This window comes from Spinacia oleracea, chromosome 6 (genome assembly GCF_020520425.1).
Source record: "Spinacia oleracea cultivar Varoflay chromosome 6, BTI_SOV_V1, whole genome shotgun sequence".
NCBI classification, from domain to species: Eukaryota; Viridiplantae; Streptophyta; class Magnoliopsida; order Caryophyllales; family Amaranthaceae; genus Spinacia; species Spinacia oleracea.
In genome coordinates this window covers 135,746,355-135,764,593 of record NC_079492.1, presented here as the reverse complement: position 1 = coordinate 135,764,593, position 18,239 = coordinate 135,746,355, and the positions used below count along the sequence as shown (strand labels likewise).

The window sequence follows — 18,239 nt, the reverse complement described above, 5'->3', positions numbered from 1 at the left end:
CGATAATTGGACATATACGGTTTATACAGGAGATGTTGAGAAGAAATTATAGTGCACACAACCACGTAGGTAATGACGGATGTGGGCCGGGTCGAGCTTCAGGCTGAGCCCACGTGTCTTGGCCTGAACAAGCCTGGTCCATGTCAAGCCCGTTTGTATCGGGTCGTACGAAAATTTTCAAAAATGGGCTCAGGCCTACGTGTCCTCGTGTCGGACCTGGCAGGATCGTCTTACCTAAGTCATATTTTACTAAATTTATGCTTTGTCGTATCGGGTCGTGCTTTTTCTGTGCATGTGTCGTGCTGGGTTTTTTCATGTAGGGTCGGGCCTCAGCCTGGTCTGGCCTAGAACCATCTATACACATGTAATTATATCATGTACTCCATATTTCAATTATTAGAGGTTATGTTTATTTTTAACGTTATCTCGGAAAAAAAAACTGTACTTTCTCCGCAAATTTTATTCTGCATCCCAGATGCACCTAGCTCTAGACTCGAGCTGCACCCGAGAATTTTTTTCTACCAATTTAATAAATTTTGCTCATGCATCAAATAATGTCAACTCTCCGCAGCAAGCACAAGAAACAAAACACTTGCCTAAAACCTCCTCGTTCTACCGAAGCAACACACCTTTTTCCAAACCCAACCCAAAATATTCCGGAAGATGAGTAAGAGAATGAAAAGGGCCATTGCTCCATTGCTTTAATATTAATAAAGTATCATTAATATAGGTGGACTACCAAAACCCTTTCATGACACGTTCCCTTTTATTATAAGGATTTAAGGAAGATTATTTATTTTATTAAATTAAATACGGAGTAACAAATCTATATCTATCTATATATTATACTAAAAGAGAGGAAATCAATATGGTGATGACAAATGTCACTCATTGATTTGCCTCTCTTTTAATATTAAAAAAAAGTAAAATATTTGATTCAATTATAATTATTTTGTTAACAATATTTGATTCTGTTTTCCTCAACAAAAGATAACAATCTACACATAGAGAAAATTTTGAAAATAGTCTTTTATATTTTTGGTAACAAATATAACCAATACAAGATATCTTTTATAAAAAAAATTACTCCATTATACGGAATATATAGTAGGACTTTAAAAAAAAAATTACTCCATTATACGTAGTATGCAGCAAAGTCTATGCCAGTGCGGTGATGTAGCCCAGAATATGGACATGTTTAAGGTGAGTGTAGATGCTGCAGTGTTTGCTGGATGAAGGGTGGGGCTGGGGGTTGTGGTGAGGTCGAGTGAAGGGGTGGTGTTGGCTGTGGGGTGAGACGACATGAGACAACCTGGGATGCAAGACTTGGGGAATTGATGGCTGCTCGCTTTAGCCTGTGGGTAGCTAACAGACCTGACTTTTAATAGGTTGAGTTGCAGTGCAGTGGCGAAGGAAATATGCAAGGGGAAGATGTGGCAAACACTTAATGATAGCTATAAAGCAAGCTTTAAAGACACCTCTCCTGAATTTTGAACACTTAATTCTCCTCATACCTCTGATCAAACCACTTAAGTTCCTGAAATCGTACCCCAAACCAATCCAGTTTTGCACAGCTTATCAAATTGGAATACTTAATTTAGCCAAGTTCTAAATTACATTTATGCAATATTAAGGAAGTTTCGATTCATTTGATAAAATTAAATCTGAATTATGATTTGTGATCACATGAAAACTCCCTAATCACTACTACAAAAAAGGGTATAGAGCACTGTTGAAATACACTTTATAGGACGCCTTAGAGGCGTTCTCCAACTCAGCGCACTATAAAGTTTATAAAACGGGTAAAATAAGCGTTTTATATACCTAATCATAAAGTACAGTGATAAGAGATAAGCGTCCTCTATTCCCTTCCTAAAATCAGAAAATGAAGAAGGAATATAGAACGGTTAACGTACATAACCGTCTCCTATACTCTATAATAAAGCGCGCCTTCCGTACATAGCCGTCCTCTATTCTTCTTAAAATCAGAAAATAAACAAGGAATATAGAACGGTTAACTTACGTAACCATTATATTTTGTGTTTACAATAGAGAACGATTTTCTATGATAACCGTTTTCTATTCTTCCTTTTTTTTTAAAAATAATAATTTTTTATTTAGGAATTAATAAATGAAATTTGGATATTCTATAATACAAAATATTAAAGAACAAGTAAAAAACAACCTCCAATTTCCAAATACAAGTTGTTATTCACATTTAACGATTTAAAATACATTACAGTCAACGAAATTTTACTAAGTTACAAAATTTACAACTTAATTAACATAAACGAAAGTTATAGTATACAACTCCTAAGAACAATTTAGAAAAATGATAACCCTTATAGCACTCCACAACACGACCAACACCCGAAAAAACTACATTGATCTGCAACAAAACAAACAAACGAATTAGAAAATTTTGTAATAGTCTAGACAAATTAAAGACAAATAAAACAAAAATTAACTAGAATAACTTCAGATTTGTTATCAAAGGCGTAATAAGTTGTAACCAATTTATGGTCAATGGGATTGGGAGCTATCTATTCGTAGCCCATTGTCTTTCACTTATGGTGAGTAACTGTAACAAAAACCAAAAAAACCCACATTCCCCCACCGCAATACAACGAAATACAACTAGCAGACAGGTATTTAGATGATACGTAGTACATGACATTAAGCAACCACCAACGATGGTACATAATAAAAGTTAAAGAACAGACCATTGGAACCTGAAACAGTAACATAAAAATCTTAACTTACATTTCTAAATCTAAAAAATGCCTAAAACTAAAACTTAACATAGTTCATAACATGTATCAGATCTGAATTTGTGAACAGTTCAAACAATCATTTTAGTCATATCAAAATAAACAATCTAAGAATTCATAAATTAACAAATAAAAATCTCGCATATATGCATAGTCTAATATCAATTTAAGTTTATAATTATAAATTAAACATTGAGATAGTTAATTACAATGTGCATTTGCTCTACACTTAATCGAACTTTGCCGGCCTGATTAAGCAGCAGCAACAACAACAAATCGGTAAATTCTTTAAATTAAAAAACTGATACATGAATTCCTTTGAACTGAGAAGAAGCTGAAGTGATAGAAAAGGCTCCTTGAGAGCAGAGAGGGATTCGATCGCGAAGAAATAACACGTTATAGATCAGAGACCTAGAGAAGAATGAGATATTAGGAAAAATATCATCTAAGGAGGCGGTTTGCTAATGTGGCTGCGTGAGTAGTATAGTGTGAGGGTTAGGTTTTCATTTGAGGGGAAATGGAAAAAGCACGCCGCCATCACTCTAATTTGTTTATTTATTTATTTTTGTAAAAGATATGAAGCAGATGTATTAGAACACCGTTGAGTATTATAGATATTTTATTTGGTGAAGTAATTTCTTATTGTGGGAACATCACAAAAAACAGGTATCAAGATAGGCGCTTTGTATTCTTTTTCTCAAATAACAGTGAACTAAGAAAAGTGTACTGTATACTTGCAGAAAGCACTCTTCTAACTTAACCGTTCTATATCTTGCGTTTCTTATTCCAACTTTTGTAGTAGTGAATATTACTTAAATTAAACAACATTCCTACTAAATGAGTGATATAAATATATAGTATGATCAAATGAATTACTGCCTCAAATGAATTATCAAAACTCTATTGCTATATAGACATAGGAAGATGAATAACCACCTAAGAGATCTCGCTGAACCTAAAAGTTAAATGAATGACAGCAAAAATTCACACAAACTATGCCTCAATTTTTAGATAGAGAAAATACTCTGTGTCATTAAACATATTCTTGAGCAGGATGCAATTTTCTATAAGCTACGTTGATACCAGACACTCACATAGTTGAAGAATCAAATGAACTATGTTATGAGATTCGGGTTCTGCAAACGTATTTTCCCGACCAATACCAACTTATTCAAGTATTGATTGTGAGAGAAAACACGATTTACACATAAGGCCATGCTAGATTTCCACTCACAGTGGGAATGTATGGAGTCGATCAAACTTGAGGCTTGGGCAACTGAAAATAGCATCCAAGTCCTTTTCAGTTGACACAACCACCTTCAGCTTCTTCAAAGTCATGCTCAGTTTTTGCATCTCTCTTGAGAACCAATCACCCCCTACACATTTTACACCCCAGAGTATTGACACTCAAGCTTCAAATAAATCCCCTTTAATTAGTTTCTCATGCTAAACAAACCATTAATTTAAACCCCTAGACCAACATGACGTGATTTTAGTCACAAACTTGGGTACTAGGCTAATGATACAGATAATCATGCTATACAGTAATCCAGGTTAATTAACAATTACTTTCAGGAAAATCAGAAAATTCGAAAAGCTGATATTAGAATCAACAACAACACATTTTCATCAGAATGACCTTCCAAGGTGGTGATATTATCAGTTACCTGCACATAATCATCAGAATCTACAACAACAGGGCAGCCATGACTATTCGGCCAACTCTTCCTCACCCGATCAGCCACCTCCGCCATTTACCGGCAGTGTCTTCCCAATCACCTCGCCCACCCCCACCGCCGCTGGTGTCACCATCGGCGTTTCAATCGGAACAATTGACATGACCCAATTCTTCCAATAAGATGACCGATAACCGCTTGTGTCACCACCTTTGTATTAGGAACAAATCTGAATGCCAGAAAGGTCGAAATCAAGTGGGAATCGATCCAAATGAAATAAAACAATTAATAAGACTATTCTATCAATATATTTTCAAAGATCCAAAATATATTCATGAACTTTTTTCGATCAAACTATTCTCAAAAACATTCGTATATTTCAATTCTCAAAATTCAGAATTCAACCAAAATTGTATTATACTAACCTGGAAGACATTAGGAGGAAGAACGATTTCTACGCAATACACTAAATCAACTTCAAAATTTGGAAAGTGTGAAAGATTTATTTGGAGTTTTTGATTGAATTACCAAAACAATTTTGTAAAATCTTGATCTAAATTTTGGAAGGTGTGAAAGAAATTTTGCAAACCTACCAATTTAGGCGTAATTTAATTTGTTCTTGGTTTGGCTTCAATCGATCTGGTGTGATTTGTGGCATGAATAAATTTTAGGCGGTGGAACAGAGGAGAAAATTGCTTCTCAATTTTTTCTTTATTTTTTTTTTGGTTTAACGCCTATTCAAATTACCATGTTCAAAAATATTGTCTTAGTAACTTACGAGATTATAATATTGTCTTAATATTTGTAATAACCCTTATTTTATCTCTAACAATGCTAATTATTGTAGTAAAATAAAATACTATTTTATCAATAAACATAATTGTTTTATTAAATTTTATAAATGTTAGCTATTATCTTAAATCTAAAAGTAGTACTTTATTATTCTAATAATTATCATGATCTACTTATTATAAAATTGACTTATTATAAATTGTTTTTGTTTTACCTAGACAATTAGTGGGAGGCACCTACACCAAAGAAACCGTATGACTCATTAACCTCCATCACCAAGTAACCCCTAGTATCTCGCATACGTGATCAAGCCTCAAGATTTAACTCATCTCAATCTTATTATGATTTGAATTGTCCAACAAACTTAGGATCATAACCCAATCCACCGTGATCTTATTCCATCCATCTCTAACAAACTTCCCGAAACTAACAAACTAGCTACTTATCTTTTAGCAATGCTTATCATCATCTTATCCCGGTTAATTAGTATTTTAACCCTTAACTTCACACTTTTAGGATTTCCTATAAATACTGACTTTGTCATCATTCCTAGGGTTTTGCAAAAACATATTACTCCCTCACATCCTCTCCAGAAGAACCACTCAAGAAAACTAAAGATAAACCTCGATCGCGGAAGTTGGTTTCTACCTACTTTCGGCTGCACCGAAACACCACTAAATTACACCGAATACTACCGTGAAAAACACTACCTTGTAGTCTGCATCATCCCCTACACACTTGGCTTTACATTTTAGAAACCCGACCGGTAACGAAGGTAGTGTTCCTTTCCGAAATTGGCTTGGTTGCTCGACTATTCTTTTGCATTTTTTTTAGGTGTCTTGGTTACGTAAAGTTAACTCTTTTCTTGAGGGTTCATCCTTTTCTCTTGAGTCACATAAGAGAAAGGATTTCATTATTAACCTCTGTTTTCATTAAACTTTGGTACTATATTTATAAATAAACAAATTCTTTTTTTTTATGAAATCGATTCTAACACTGCTACGTATTTAGATGCTAGGTTGATTTAGCTTTCCTTATAATTTTGACTTATTATAGTAATAAGGTTATCATATTTTGGATTTAAATATTTTATCCACCCACTAATCTAACAGAGATTATAACAAGGCCTTTCACACCCGCATCGTACACACACACACATATATTTGTATCGTAAAATATGTCTACTATATATATTACATAGGTTACGACCACTATGGTATTTGACACTGGTTATGTTATACTTGGTTGTAGAATCCGTAGAGCGGGAAGATCCCTATTAGTGTGCGTGTACGCGATCTTTGAAACTATATAAGCAGTTAAGGTAAGTTACTATGTTCACTGTTTTGCCAAACCCTGTAAAAATTGGATTTTGACGTGCGTATGTGACGTCCGTATATGTATTATGATTTTGGTGAAAAATATATTGCGCCGTCTTCCAACTATGTGGGTTCTCTGCCTTTGGTGATTGATTATTCATGACGTATTTCACCTTGGATATATAGTGCCAACTAATAACCAAAGCTCAACAATACCAATATTTGAGTATCTGACGTACATGTATCATGTATAGTAATTCTCTATATCACAGGGATTGTAATGTGAAACAATGAGAAGCAATATAGTTGATCACATATAGTTAACTTGTTAATAATGAAAGCCGAGATGCTTTTAAATGATTTCGTGCAATATAGCTCAATGTTAGATCTTTTCTTGTATTATATGGCCACGAGTAACCCCTTTAACAATAACCATTTACACTGAAATACACTTGGTTGGTAAGGCATCTTAGGTAGGATCCCCTAAGGTGGTGAACATATTGGTGGTACGACACAATGTGTCTTAATATTTTGGTCGAAGCTAACTAGCACGACCTAGGCTTAATCTACTCCTTTGAGTTAAAAACACTCACTGGGGGGTGTGCACACTTAAAGACTAAGACCTGTTTGGTGGTTACATCCAATAGTCCAATACTATTGGGTGGTGGACTAGATTCACATTTTTCTGGTGGTTACATCCAATAGTTTAATATATACTAATGGGTGGTGGACGCGATCCACATCTCTCTGGTGGTTACATCCAATAGTTCAATATATACTATTGGGTGGTGGACTCGATCCACAATACTCAAATGGTGAACTTATAAGAAATTAAAAATAAACCCTTGTTACTTATGGTTATATGTACTGGTTTTATAAGAATTGTTTATCAATTTGTACTTATGTGTTTGTTAAATTATTATTATTATTATTATTATTATTATTATTATTATTATTATTATTATTATTATTATTATTATTATTATTATTATTATTATTATTATTATTATTATATGTCTGCTTATTCAATAAGCGTTGATTACTCAGCTTTTGCTGACGTGTGTGTTTATTTGTTATGTGTGTTTGCGGCCATGTCTTTTTCTTATGGTGGCCCTGCGACGATCCTTTTGGAATTTGTCCACTATGGTGAGCAGTCAAGATTGACTGGAGCAGATGGATCGTGAAAGATGCAATTACAAGTTGAAAGAGCTCAATATTATCGTTTTGTCGTGTATGACCGTTTAATACTTCTAGTTTAAATAGACCACCTAGTAATCGAGTTGTAATAGTTTGAGTATTGTAAGCCTTAGCACTTGACAATGTGATCAAGTGTGGCGGTGACACCTCCGATTTAGGTGTAAGTTTCCGCAAATTTATTATAAAGTCTTTTATATTCTTATTTCTTTCTAGTTAGTAAATCGGGGGTGTTACAAAATGGTATCAGAGCCAAATCGCTCTTTGGGATTGACGCAGAGATCTTCACATCTCAGCGTTTGAGTTGTCTAGGATTAAAATGACTAATTAAGAGTGAAGTTAAAAGTTATAGGACAAGCCGTTTAATTGAAGAGACTATCTCTTTTTACTTGTTAGTATGTGATTCTCCTTACATGATTATGTGACTAGTGTAATTAGAGTTCGGGGACGAACTCCTTTTTTTTAAGGGGGATAGAAGGTAATATCCTTAATATTTTATGGTTCAAAATGTTGCAAAATTTTATTGATTTTATTTTAGAAAGAGTTTCAAAGTATTAAATTTTCCAAACTTTAAGTTTCAGGACGAAACTTCTTTTAAAGAGGGTAGATTTTAATACCCTATATTTTTATAACTAAAAGTTTCCGAACAAACCTTCTTTTAAGGAGGGTAGATTTTAATACCTATATTTTTCTAACTTTAAGTTTCGGGACGAAACTTCTTTTAAGGGGGATAGATTGTAATAACCCTTATTTTATCTCTAACAATGCTAATTATTGTAGTAAAATAAAATACTATTTTATCAATAAACATAATTGTTTTATTAAATTTTATAAATGTTAGCTATTATCTTAAATCTAAAAGTAGTACTTTATTATTCTAATAATTATCATGATCTACTTATTATAAAATTGACTTATTATAAATTGTTTTTGTTTTACCTAGACAATTAGTGGGAGGCACCTACACCAAAGAAACCGTATGACTCATTAACCTCCATCACCAAGTAACCCCTAGTATCTCGCATACGTGATCAAGCCTCAAGATTTAACTCATCTCAATCTTATTATGATTTGAATTGTCCAACAAACTTAGGATCATAACCCAATCCACCGTGATCTTATTCCATCCATCTCTAACAAACTTCCCGAAACTAACAAACTAGCTACTTATCTTTTAGCAATGCTTATCATCATCTTATCCCGGTTAATTAGTATTTTAACCCTTAACTTCACACTTTTAGGATTTCCTATAAATACTGACTTTGTCATCATTCCTAGGGTTTTGCAAAAACATATTACTCCCTCACATCCTCTCCAGAAGAACCACTCAAGAAAACTAAAGATAAACCTCGATCGCGGAAGTTGGTTTCTACCTACTTTCGGCTGCACCGAAACACCACTAAATTACACCGAATACTACCGTGAAAAACACTACCTTGTAGTCTGCATCATCCCCTACACACTTGGCTTTACATTTTAGAAACCCGACCGGTAACGAAGGTAGTGTTCCTTTCCGAAATTGGCTTGGTTGCTCGACTATTCTTTTGCATTTTTTTTAGGTGTCTTGGTTACGTAAAGTTAACTCTTTTCTTGAGGGTTCATCCTTTTCTCTTGAGTCACATAAGAGAAAGGATTTCATTATTAACCTCTGTTTTCATTAAACTTTGGTACTATATTTATAAATAAACAAATTCTTTTTTTTTATGAAATCGATTCTAACACTGCTACGTATTTAGATGCTAGGTTGATTTAGCTTTCCTTATAATTTTGACTTATTATAGTAATAAGGTTATCATATTTTGGATTTAAATATTTTATCCACCCACTAATCTAACAGAGATTATAACAAGGCCTTTCACACCCGCATCGTACACACACACACATATATTTGTATCGTAAAATATGTCTACTATATATATTACATAGGTTACGACCACTATGGTATTTGACACTGGTTATGTTATACTTGGTTGTAGAATCCGTAGAGCGGGAAGATCCCTATTAGTGTGCGTGTACGCGATCTTTGAAACTATATAAGCAGTTAAGGTAAGTTACTATGTTCACTGTTTTGCCAAACCCTGTAAAAATTGGATTTTGACGTGCGTATGTGACGTCCGTATATGTATTATGATTTTGGTGAAAAATATATTGCGCCGTCTTCCAACTATGTGGGTTCTCTGCCTTTGGTGATTGATTATTCATGACGTATTTCACCTTGGATATATAGTGCCAACTAATAACCAAAGCTCAACAATACCAATATTTGAGTATCTGACGTACATGTATCATGTATAGTAATTCTCTATATCACAGGGATTGTAATGTGAAACAATGAGAAGCAATATAGTTGATCACATATAGTTAACTTGTTAATAATGAAAGCCGAGATGCTTTTAAATGATTTCGTGCAATATAGCTCAATGTTAGATCTTTTCTTGTATTATATGGCCACGAGTAACCCCTTTAACAATAACCATTTACACTGAAATACACTTGGTTGGTAAGGCATCTTAGGTAGGATCCCCTAAGGTGGTGAACATATTGGTGGTACGACACAATGTGTCTTAATATTTTGGTCGAAGCTAACTAGCACGACCTAGGCTTAATCTACTCCTTTGAGTTAAAAACACTCACTGGGGGGTGTGCACACTTAAAGACTAAGACCTGTTTGGTGGTTACATCCAATAGTCCAATACTATTGGGTGGTGGACTAGATTCACATTTTTCTGGTGGTTACATCCAATAGTTTAATATATACTAATGGGTGGTGGACGCGATCCACATCTCTCTGGTGGTTACATCCAATAGTTCAATATATACTATTGGGTGGTGGACTCGATCCACAATACTCAAATGGTGAACTTATAAGAAATTAAAAATAAACCCTTGTTACTTATGGTTATATGTACTGGTTTTATAAGAATTGTTTATCAATTTGTACTTATGTGTTTGTTAAATTATTATTATTATTATTATTATTATTATTATTATTATTATTATTATTATTATTATTATTTATTATTATTATTATTATTATTATTATTATTATTATTATTATTATTATTATTATTATATGTCTGCTTATTCAATAAGCGTTGATTACTCAGCTTTTGCTGACGTGTGTGTTTATTTGTTATGTGTGTTTGCGGCCATGTCTTTTTCTTATGGTGGCCCTGCGACGATCCTTTTGGAATTTGTCCACTATGGTGAGCAGTCAAGATTGACTGGAGCAGATGGATCGTGAAAGATGCAATTACAAGTTGAAAGAGCTCAATATTATCGTTTTGTCGTGTATGACCGTTTAATACTTCTAGTTTAAATAGACCACCTAGTAATCGAGTTGTAATAGTTTGAGTATTGTAAGCCTTAGCACTTGACAATGTGATCAAGTGTGGCGGTGACACCTCCGATTTAGGTGTAAGTTTCCGCAAATTTATTATAAAGTCTTTTATATTCTTATTTCTTTCTAGTTAGTAAATCGGGGGTGTTACAATATTATAAGTGTAACGTCTTTTTACAAAAAAAATTATGTCTTTTTCCTTTGCCAAACTGTATATCCATGTTTAGTATAAAAATTTAATAAGCTTTTCTTATTCATGTACATATTCATATTATTTTTCTTTTATTTTGTTAAAAAAAAAAGTGGGGAGGGCAGACAGCCAGGGGACTGCACCGTGTATATATTCATATTATTAGTAGATAGATTGTTCACTTATGCACCGTAATAACAATGGAAATTAATAATTATACGAAGTATTTGAAAAACGGAATATTAGTGTTACATAATAGATGGATACGAATTATTTTAAAAGAAATTATATTTATAACATATCAATAATTTTGGGTAACCGTGCATGGCACGGGTCCTATACTAGTATTATACTAAAAGAGAGGAAATCAATATGGTGATGACAACTGTCACTCATTGATTTGCCTCTCTTTTAATATAAAAAAAAAAAGTAAAATATTTGATTCAATTATAATTATTTTGTTAACAATATTTGATTCTGTTTTCCTCAACAAAAGATAACAATCTACACATAGAGAAAATTTTGTAAATGGTCTTTTATATTTTTGATAACAAATATAACCAATACAAGATATCTTTTATAAAAAAAATTACTCCATTATACGGAGTATATAGTAGGACTTTAAAAAAAAAAATTGACGTGTCTACTGATGCTAACCAATTACACTACAAAAAATTAGCACATAAGTATTTACAAGTATTATGTATCACCAATGACACATAAATTAGCACATACTACCTCCGTTCCTAAATGATCTTTACGGTTACTATTTGCACGGTAATTAAGGAATTTTGGTGAACATGTGATGGTGGGGTAACAAATGGAAAATGAGTGGCTATAAATTGTCCAACAATGTGAGTGGGTGGAAACTAATATTAAAGTATTGTGAGTGGGTAAGTTATGGTGGGCCAAATAAGAGTAAAAATGGAATAAAGTAGGAGTGTAAAGAACTTTTAGGAACGGACTAAAACGGAAAGCGTAAAGAACTTTTAGGAACGGAGGTAGTACGTATTTTATAAATAAATTAGCACATTAATAGTTTCAAGGCAGACACATAAACTTTTACAAATAAACATTACGGATTAGCACATAAAAGTTTTTCAAATAAGAGACATAAATATTTTACAAATAAATTATCACATAAATATTTTCCAAGGCAGTTACAAATAGAGTCACGAGTATGAATAAGAGTGTATAAAAACAATACTATATCACTCTATAATATTTTGACAATGTAACTAAATTCGATTATTATAACCGCCATTGGTTGTAACATTTTATACGTTGTATATTTAGCAACTTAATTCGATAATTATCACCGCCATTGATAGTAATATTTTACTACTTTAAAAAAAGTGGAGCGCTAAAAGCCTCCCCATATTACTCAAAACCGCCCCACTATTTTACCCATATACCCTCATTTGTTTACCCCATCATTCAATATTTACCATCCTCATTTACCCTCTTACCTTCCCACCCCAAACCGGTCCACCACCGGCCAACACCGCCGACCAGCACCCCCGTCCACCATCGTCGCCACCACCACGTTGCCAGCGACAAAATGCGTATTAATGTTTACATGGCCGAGTCTACCGGTGGAACGTCGAATTCGCAAAGAGTTTTTTTTTTGTCCGGAAAAAGTTTCAGAAACTTATGCATTTTTAGCTTGTACCATGGTACAGGCTTATGAAATTTAAGCTTGTACCATGGTACAGAATTATGAGTTTTTAGCTTCGACCATGGTATAGACTTATGCAGTTTAAGCTCGTACCATGGACGGAGCTTAAAATTCATAAGTCTACGCCATGGTACGAGCTTAAAGTGCATAAGCCTATACCATGGTTGAAGCTAAAAATTCATAAGTCTATAATTTTTTTTTCCATGTAGATTAAATCAAATTCAGCAGTAAATCAAAACCTTAAATATTATAGACTTATGCATATTAAACTCACACCATGGCGTGGACTTATTAATTTTAAGCTCCGTCCATGGTACGAGCTTAAAATGCATAAGTCTATACCATGGTCGAAGCTAAAATCTCATAAGTCTGTACCATGGCACAAGTTTAAAATTCATAAGTCTGTACAAGGTACAAGCTAAAAATGCATAAGTTTCTGAAATTTTTTCCGAACAAAAATTTAAATAAATTCGACGTTACTCCAGTAGATTCGGCCATGTAAACATTATTACGCATTTTTTCGCATGTGGTGGCGGTGGTGGTGGTGGACGGAGGTGGGAATGTAAGAGGGTAAATAAGGATGGTAAATGTTGAATGAGGGGGTAAATAAAGAAAGGTATATGGGCGTGATTTGGTTTGAGCAACGGGTCTTGACGTGAAACATCTTCGTAATGAAAATGGAGGGAAAAAAATAAGTAAATATGAGTGTTAAAGATAATTTCAAAATCCATATACATATTTGCAATTTTATCAATCTATAAATATAAACATGTCCATTATTACTCAGTAAAATAGATTGATTATAATTAGTATATAAGGATGCATTGATGTGGAGCTGACAAGTATCACTCTCTAATTGTATTTCTTTGTTGTTGAACATTCAAAAAAGAAGAAAATAGGAGAGTTAAAAAAAATCTCATAGTCCATATAAATATTTGTAGTTTATTAATCTAAAATGTAAACATCTTCACTATTACTCGGAAAGTAGATTGATTTTAATTAGTGAAAAAGTGATATTAAAATTTTATAAACTTGAATCTTACAAGTGATATACTATCCTTGCAATAATGAACTATTTGATATATATGTAACTTAGTTATCTGATGTGGGGATGGAGGAAAGTTTTTGACCCTCGGCATGGTTCTCCCCATCATCGATCCCAGGTGGCTGGAGATGGAGATAAGTTTGTGGGTTATGGTAATGAAACATGTATCTGATGCAGGTGATGGGGTTATCCACCGTGGGTAGGACCTGATTATGAGTATATCAATATTTTTTTTTAATACTAACGTACATATTATAATTTTGTAAACTCGATCACCCTAATCAGACAACTAAGTTGCCAAACAGTCTAGAACATAGTTTTAAAATTCAAAACTCTCATACCAAAAAAACTTGCCGGACCATGGTTGAGCATGAGACGGGTGTGGATTTCGGGTTGGGTGATGGAGCGAGGATGAGTTTTATTTTGTACCCAGTGAGGGTGGGCTCAGGATTGTGTTTGAGATGAGGATGAGTATCATACTTATCGTGGGTGGTGAGGATAGGAACAAGATAAGCAAGTACGGTTATGGAGGGATCAATCCTCCACACTCGCCCCACGTCGAAGTCATCTGTAGCTAAATAAAATAGACTATGTGAGTGAGTGTTAAGTGATCGGGTATAAAGATACATGGTGTGTCGAGTATTAGGTGGATATGATTATCGAAGTAAATGATGGATGTAAATGACTTTACTTATTGACACGGGTGATGAACAAGGTGAAAATAATTTTATATACGTACCCTTTGTCGTTTTAATTTTTTTACAAATAAAATAAAATAAGAGACTGAACGGGTCATAACATATCTATCGTGTATTAGTTTTAATTAGAAGAATATCGATAAGCACTATTGATTATAATTGTCAATAACTGTAATTTAGTTTTCATTCAAAATTAATTTATAATTGTCCCGCTTTGAAGTCAACTTTAGCTGAATAAAGTAGATGGCGGAGGTAAGTGTTAAGTGATGAGGTAAATGGTGGGACGAGTATTAGATGGGTATGGTATCGAAGTAAACGATGGATGGAAATAACTTTTTGTTTGACACAGATGGTGAACGGGGCTGAAAATAATTTTATATGCATTATTTGTTTTAACCTTTTTAAGAACAAAATGTCTTGCGCGCACAAGGTGTACAATAAATTTATTGTACACCAAGATAACTTTTATCCATTTTTTTATAACTTTAACCTAGTTTTGATTAACTTTTATATTAGTAAAAAAAAATTGATAGATAAATATTTTAAAGGGTTAAATGATTAATTTTATACATTATTATTGATTTTGAAGAAATAAGTTTTACTAAAATGAAAAAAATTATCACTAAAAAATAGATAAATTTTACATATATAAGCTTAACTTTTAAGCATTTTGAGTTAACTTTTACTCCGGTGTACAATAAATATTGTACACCCATTGTATATAAGAATTTGTGATTTAAGAAATATTACATTGAATGGTGCAATAACAGATCTATCAATAATTATTCCCTTAATTTTAATTGGAAGAATATCTATAATTTTTCTCTTACAAAAAAATATCGGTGGCGGAGTGGGGATGATTTTTAGGCAGGTAACAGGGTGGAAGGACCATCCTCCGCCCCCGTCATGCCCGGCTTTGAAGTCAACTTTAGCTTAATAAAGTAGATGGCGGGGATAAGTGTTAAGTGATAACGAATATTAGGCGGGTATGATATCGAAATAAAGGATGGATGAAAATAATTTTTTGTTTGACACAGTTGGTGGACGGGACTGAAAACAATTTATATGCATAATTTGTTTTAACTTTTTTCAAGAAATCTTACATTAAATGGAGCAATAACAGATCTATCGATAAAATCTATTTAGATGATTATTTCCTATAACTATAGTTTAGATTTCATACAAAATTAATATTTAGATTATAAGTCGTGCATCGCATGGATTTTATACTAGTTAACAACCTATATTTCCCATCCCCCTCCACATACGAAAACATTGCCGCATTTTATACAGTAGCTCTGTAGCTTCCTTTCACGCGTTGTTTTACTCTTTTTTCAATTTTATACAGTAGCTTCCATTCAAATGATAAAACAGGAAATCTTACCAAATTAGTCGTACAAACTATACCTCACCCAAAGATGTCTATAACTGACTTTTTCCAAATAAATATTTTTACCAGGTTAATTTTATTTTTGACGGCAATAACATTAATAATACGCCATACTGGATAATGCGTCTAGATTGAACATTAAAATTGGTGAAATACCGAAATACATATTACATACTCTTTCTTTTTTGGTGCAAATCAATTACAAGACTAATACAAATTACAAATTGGAGAAAAATATTATCGCACACTGATACACAACCTTAACCACTAGCCAGAATCTCAATGATACATAATACGAAGTACTTACGTAGTGTAATATTAAGAAACTCTAAAATCCAAAATAAATATTTACGGAGTATATCAAATGGTAAAAGATGTGTAAAAACTATATTAGGAAGTTAAAGTCACTGCATAAATTAAGAAAATCTTCTTTGCAAAGCAATACCTCCAGCAAAGTAATTTCCTGGGATACTTCCTCCCTCTTTCTCTTACTCGGAATATATGTCAAAAATAATATAAATAATTGCATAAAATTCTAAACCAAAATTTCATGTATTGACTTCATCTTGTTCTAGAAGTTGAATAAATCTATCTATAAACCCAATTTGACGAGAATTTGTCTTTGAAGTTATACACAGGAGGAGGAAAGGGAAACCCAATTCCTTAAACAAAAATATTTCCTCCAAATACAACTTCCATAATCAGGAGAATTTTTCTTTGAAGTTATACACAGGAGGAGGAGGAGAAAAGGAAAACCCAATTCCTTAAAACACAAACATTCCTCCAAATAACTCCATAATTACTTTTTTGTGTTGACGATGAACAACTTATTATCAAAATCATTTGCGCAGCACCGGAGTTCCTCCGGTGACATAGAGATGGGTGGTGATGTTGGTGCAAACCTTGACAAGTTCTTCGAAGATGTGGAGAAGATTAAAGAGGATTTGAAGGAGATAGAGGAGCTCCAACGTAAGCTGAGGGCAGCTCATGAGGAGAGCAAAACAGTCCATAAAGTTGGTGTAGTGAAGGCACTCAGGTCCAGGATGGACCAAGATGTAAACCAGACACTGAAGAAGGCGAAGCACATCAAGAACTGCCTTCAGGCCTTGGATAAGTCTAATGAAGAAAGTCGGAGTTTGCCAGATTGCGGCCCTGGTAGCTCCACTGACAGGACTAGGACCTCGGTTGTTGGGGGTCTGGGGAAACAGCTTAAAGATAAGATGGAGGAGTTTCAAGAGCTGAGATCGAAGATTAATCAAGAGTATAAAGAGACAGTTGAGAGGAGGTATTTTACAGTTACAGGGGAGAATCCAGATGAGAAGACGGTTGATTTGCTGATTAGCAGTGGTGAGAGCGAGACCTTCTTGCAGAAAGCTATTCAACAGCAGGTTCGTTCCTGTCATATTCACTTTCTTTTATACTCTGTTTTACATACATGCACATCTGTAAGACTGTAACCTAGTCCCATAGTAATGTCAAATCTGCATCAGATCATTAACTTTTACCTGTTAAGAAGACAATCATGCTAAATCTGTGTGTGATGTGAATGCAGGGCAGAGGACAGATTTTAGATACAATTGCTGAGATTCAAGAGAGGCATGATGCTGTCAAAGACATCGAAAGAAGCTTGATGGAACTGCATCAGATATTTCTCGACATAGCAGTGTTGGTTCAGCATCAAGGAGGGCTAATAGACGATATTGAGGCCAATGTTGATAGAGCTAACTCCTTTGTGCAAAGGGGAACAACGCAACTGCAGGAAGCTAGAAAAAAACAGAAAAATACCCGGAAATGGACTTGCTTTGCCATAATTCTGCTTCTCATCATCATACTGGTTATTGTCCTCTCCATACGTCCATGGTCTAGATAGGTCCGATGCAGGTCGTGAGCTTCTAGGTGTAGCATTCTCCAGCTGTCACATATCCCCCGATTTTTTTTCCCATTTCATGTTTGATTTACCCGAATATTATTGTATATAAGATTATTATTTTGTTGAGAACACCAGGATTGAATTTTATTGAGATATATACTACTACAGATTCATTTCAAAAAGCGAAAAACAGGAAACCCAAAAGTGATACAAGTTCTGTGAATGCTTCTAGCCATTGCCAACCATCCTACTCAACAACCAGATAAAGTTCTATCAAAC

General features: G+C 33.8%; 1 protein-coding gene and 1 long non-coding RNA gene across 2 annotated transcripts; one reads left to right on the top strand and one right to left on the bottom strand.

The window, feature by feature from the left end:
* Positions 1-2,191: 2,191 nt before the first annotated feature.
* On the bottom strand, positions 2,192-3,386 carry LOC130463911 (uncharacterized). The gene is made up of 2 exons (XR_008924126.1): positions 2,981-3,386; positions 2,192-2,389 (listed from the first exon to the last, which is right to left on the bottom strand). It is a non-coding gene; the product is annotated as an uncharacterized lncRNA (long non-coding RNA).
* A 13,127-nt stretch (positions 3,387-16,513) lies between these two features.
* LOC110794784 (syntaxin-121) lies at positions 16,514-18,125 on the top strand. The gene is made up of 2 exons (XM_021999744.2): positions 16,514-17,478; positions 17,643-18,125. The coding sequence occupies exons 1-2, from the start codon at positions 16,909-16,911 to the stop codon at positions 17,958-17,960; spliced, it is 888 nt and encodes a 295-aa protein (XP_021855436.1). The 5' UTR covers positions 16,514-16,908; the 3' UTR covers positions 17,961-18,125.
* The last annotated feature ends 114 nt before the right edge of the window (positions 18,126-18,239 follow it).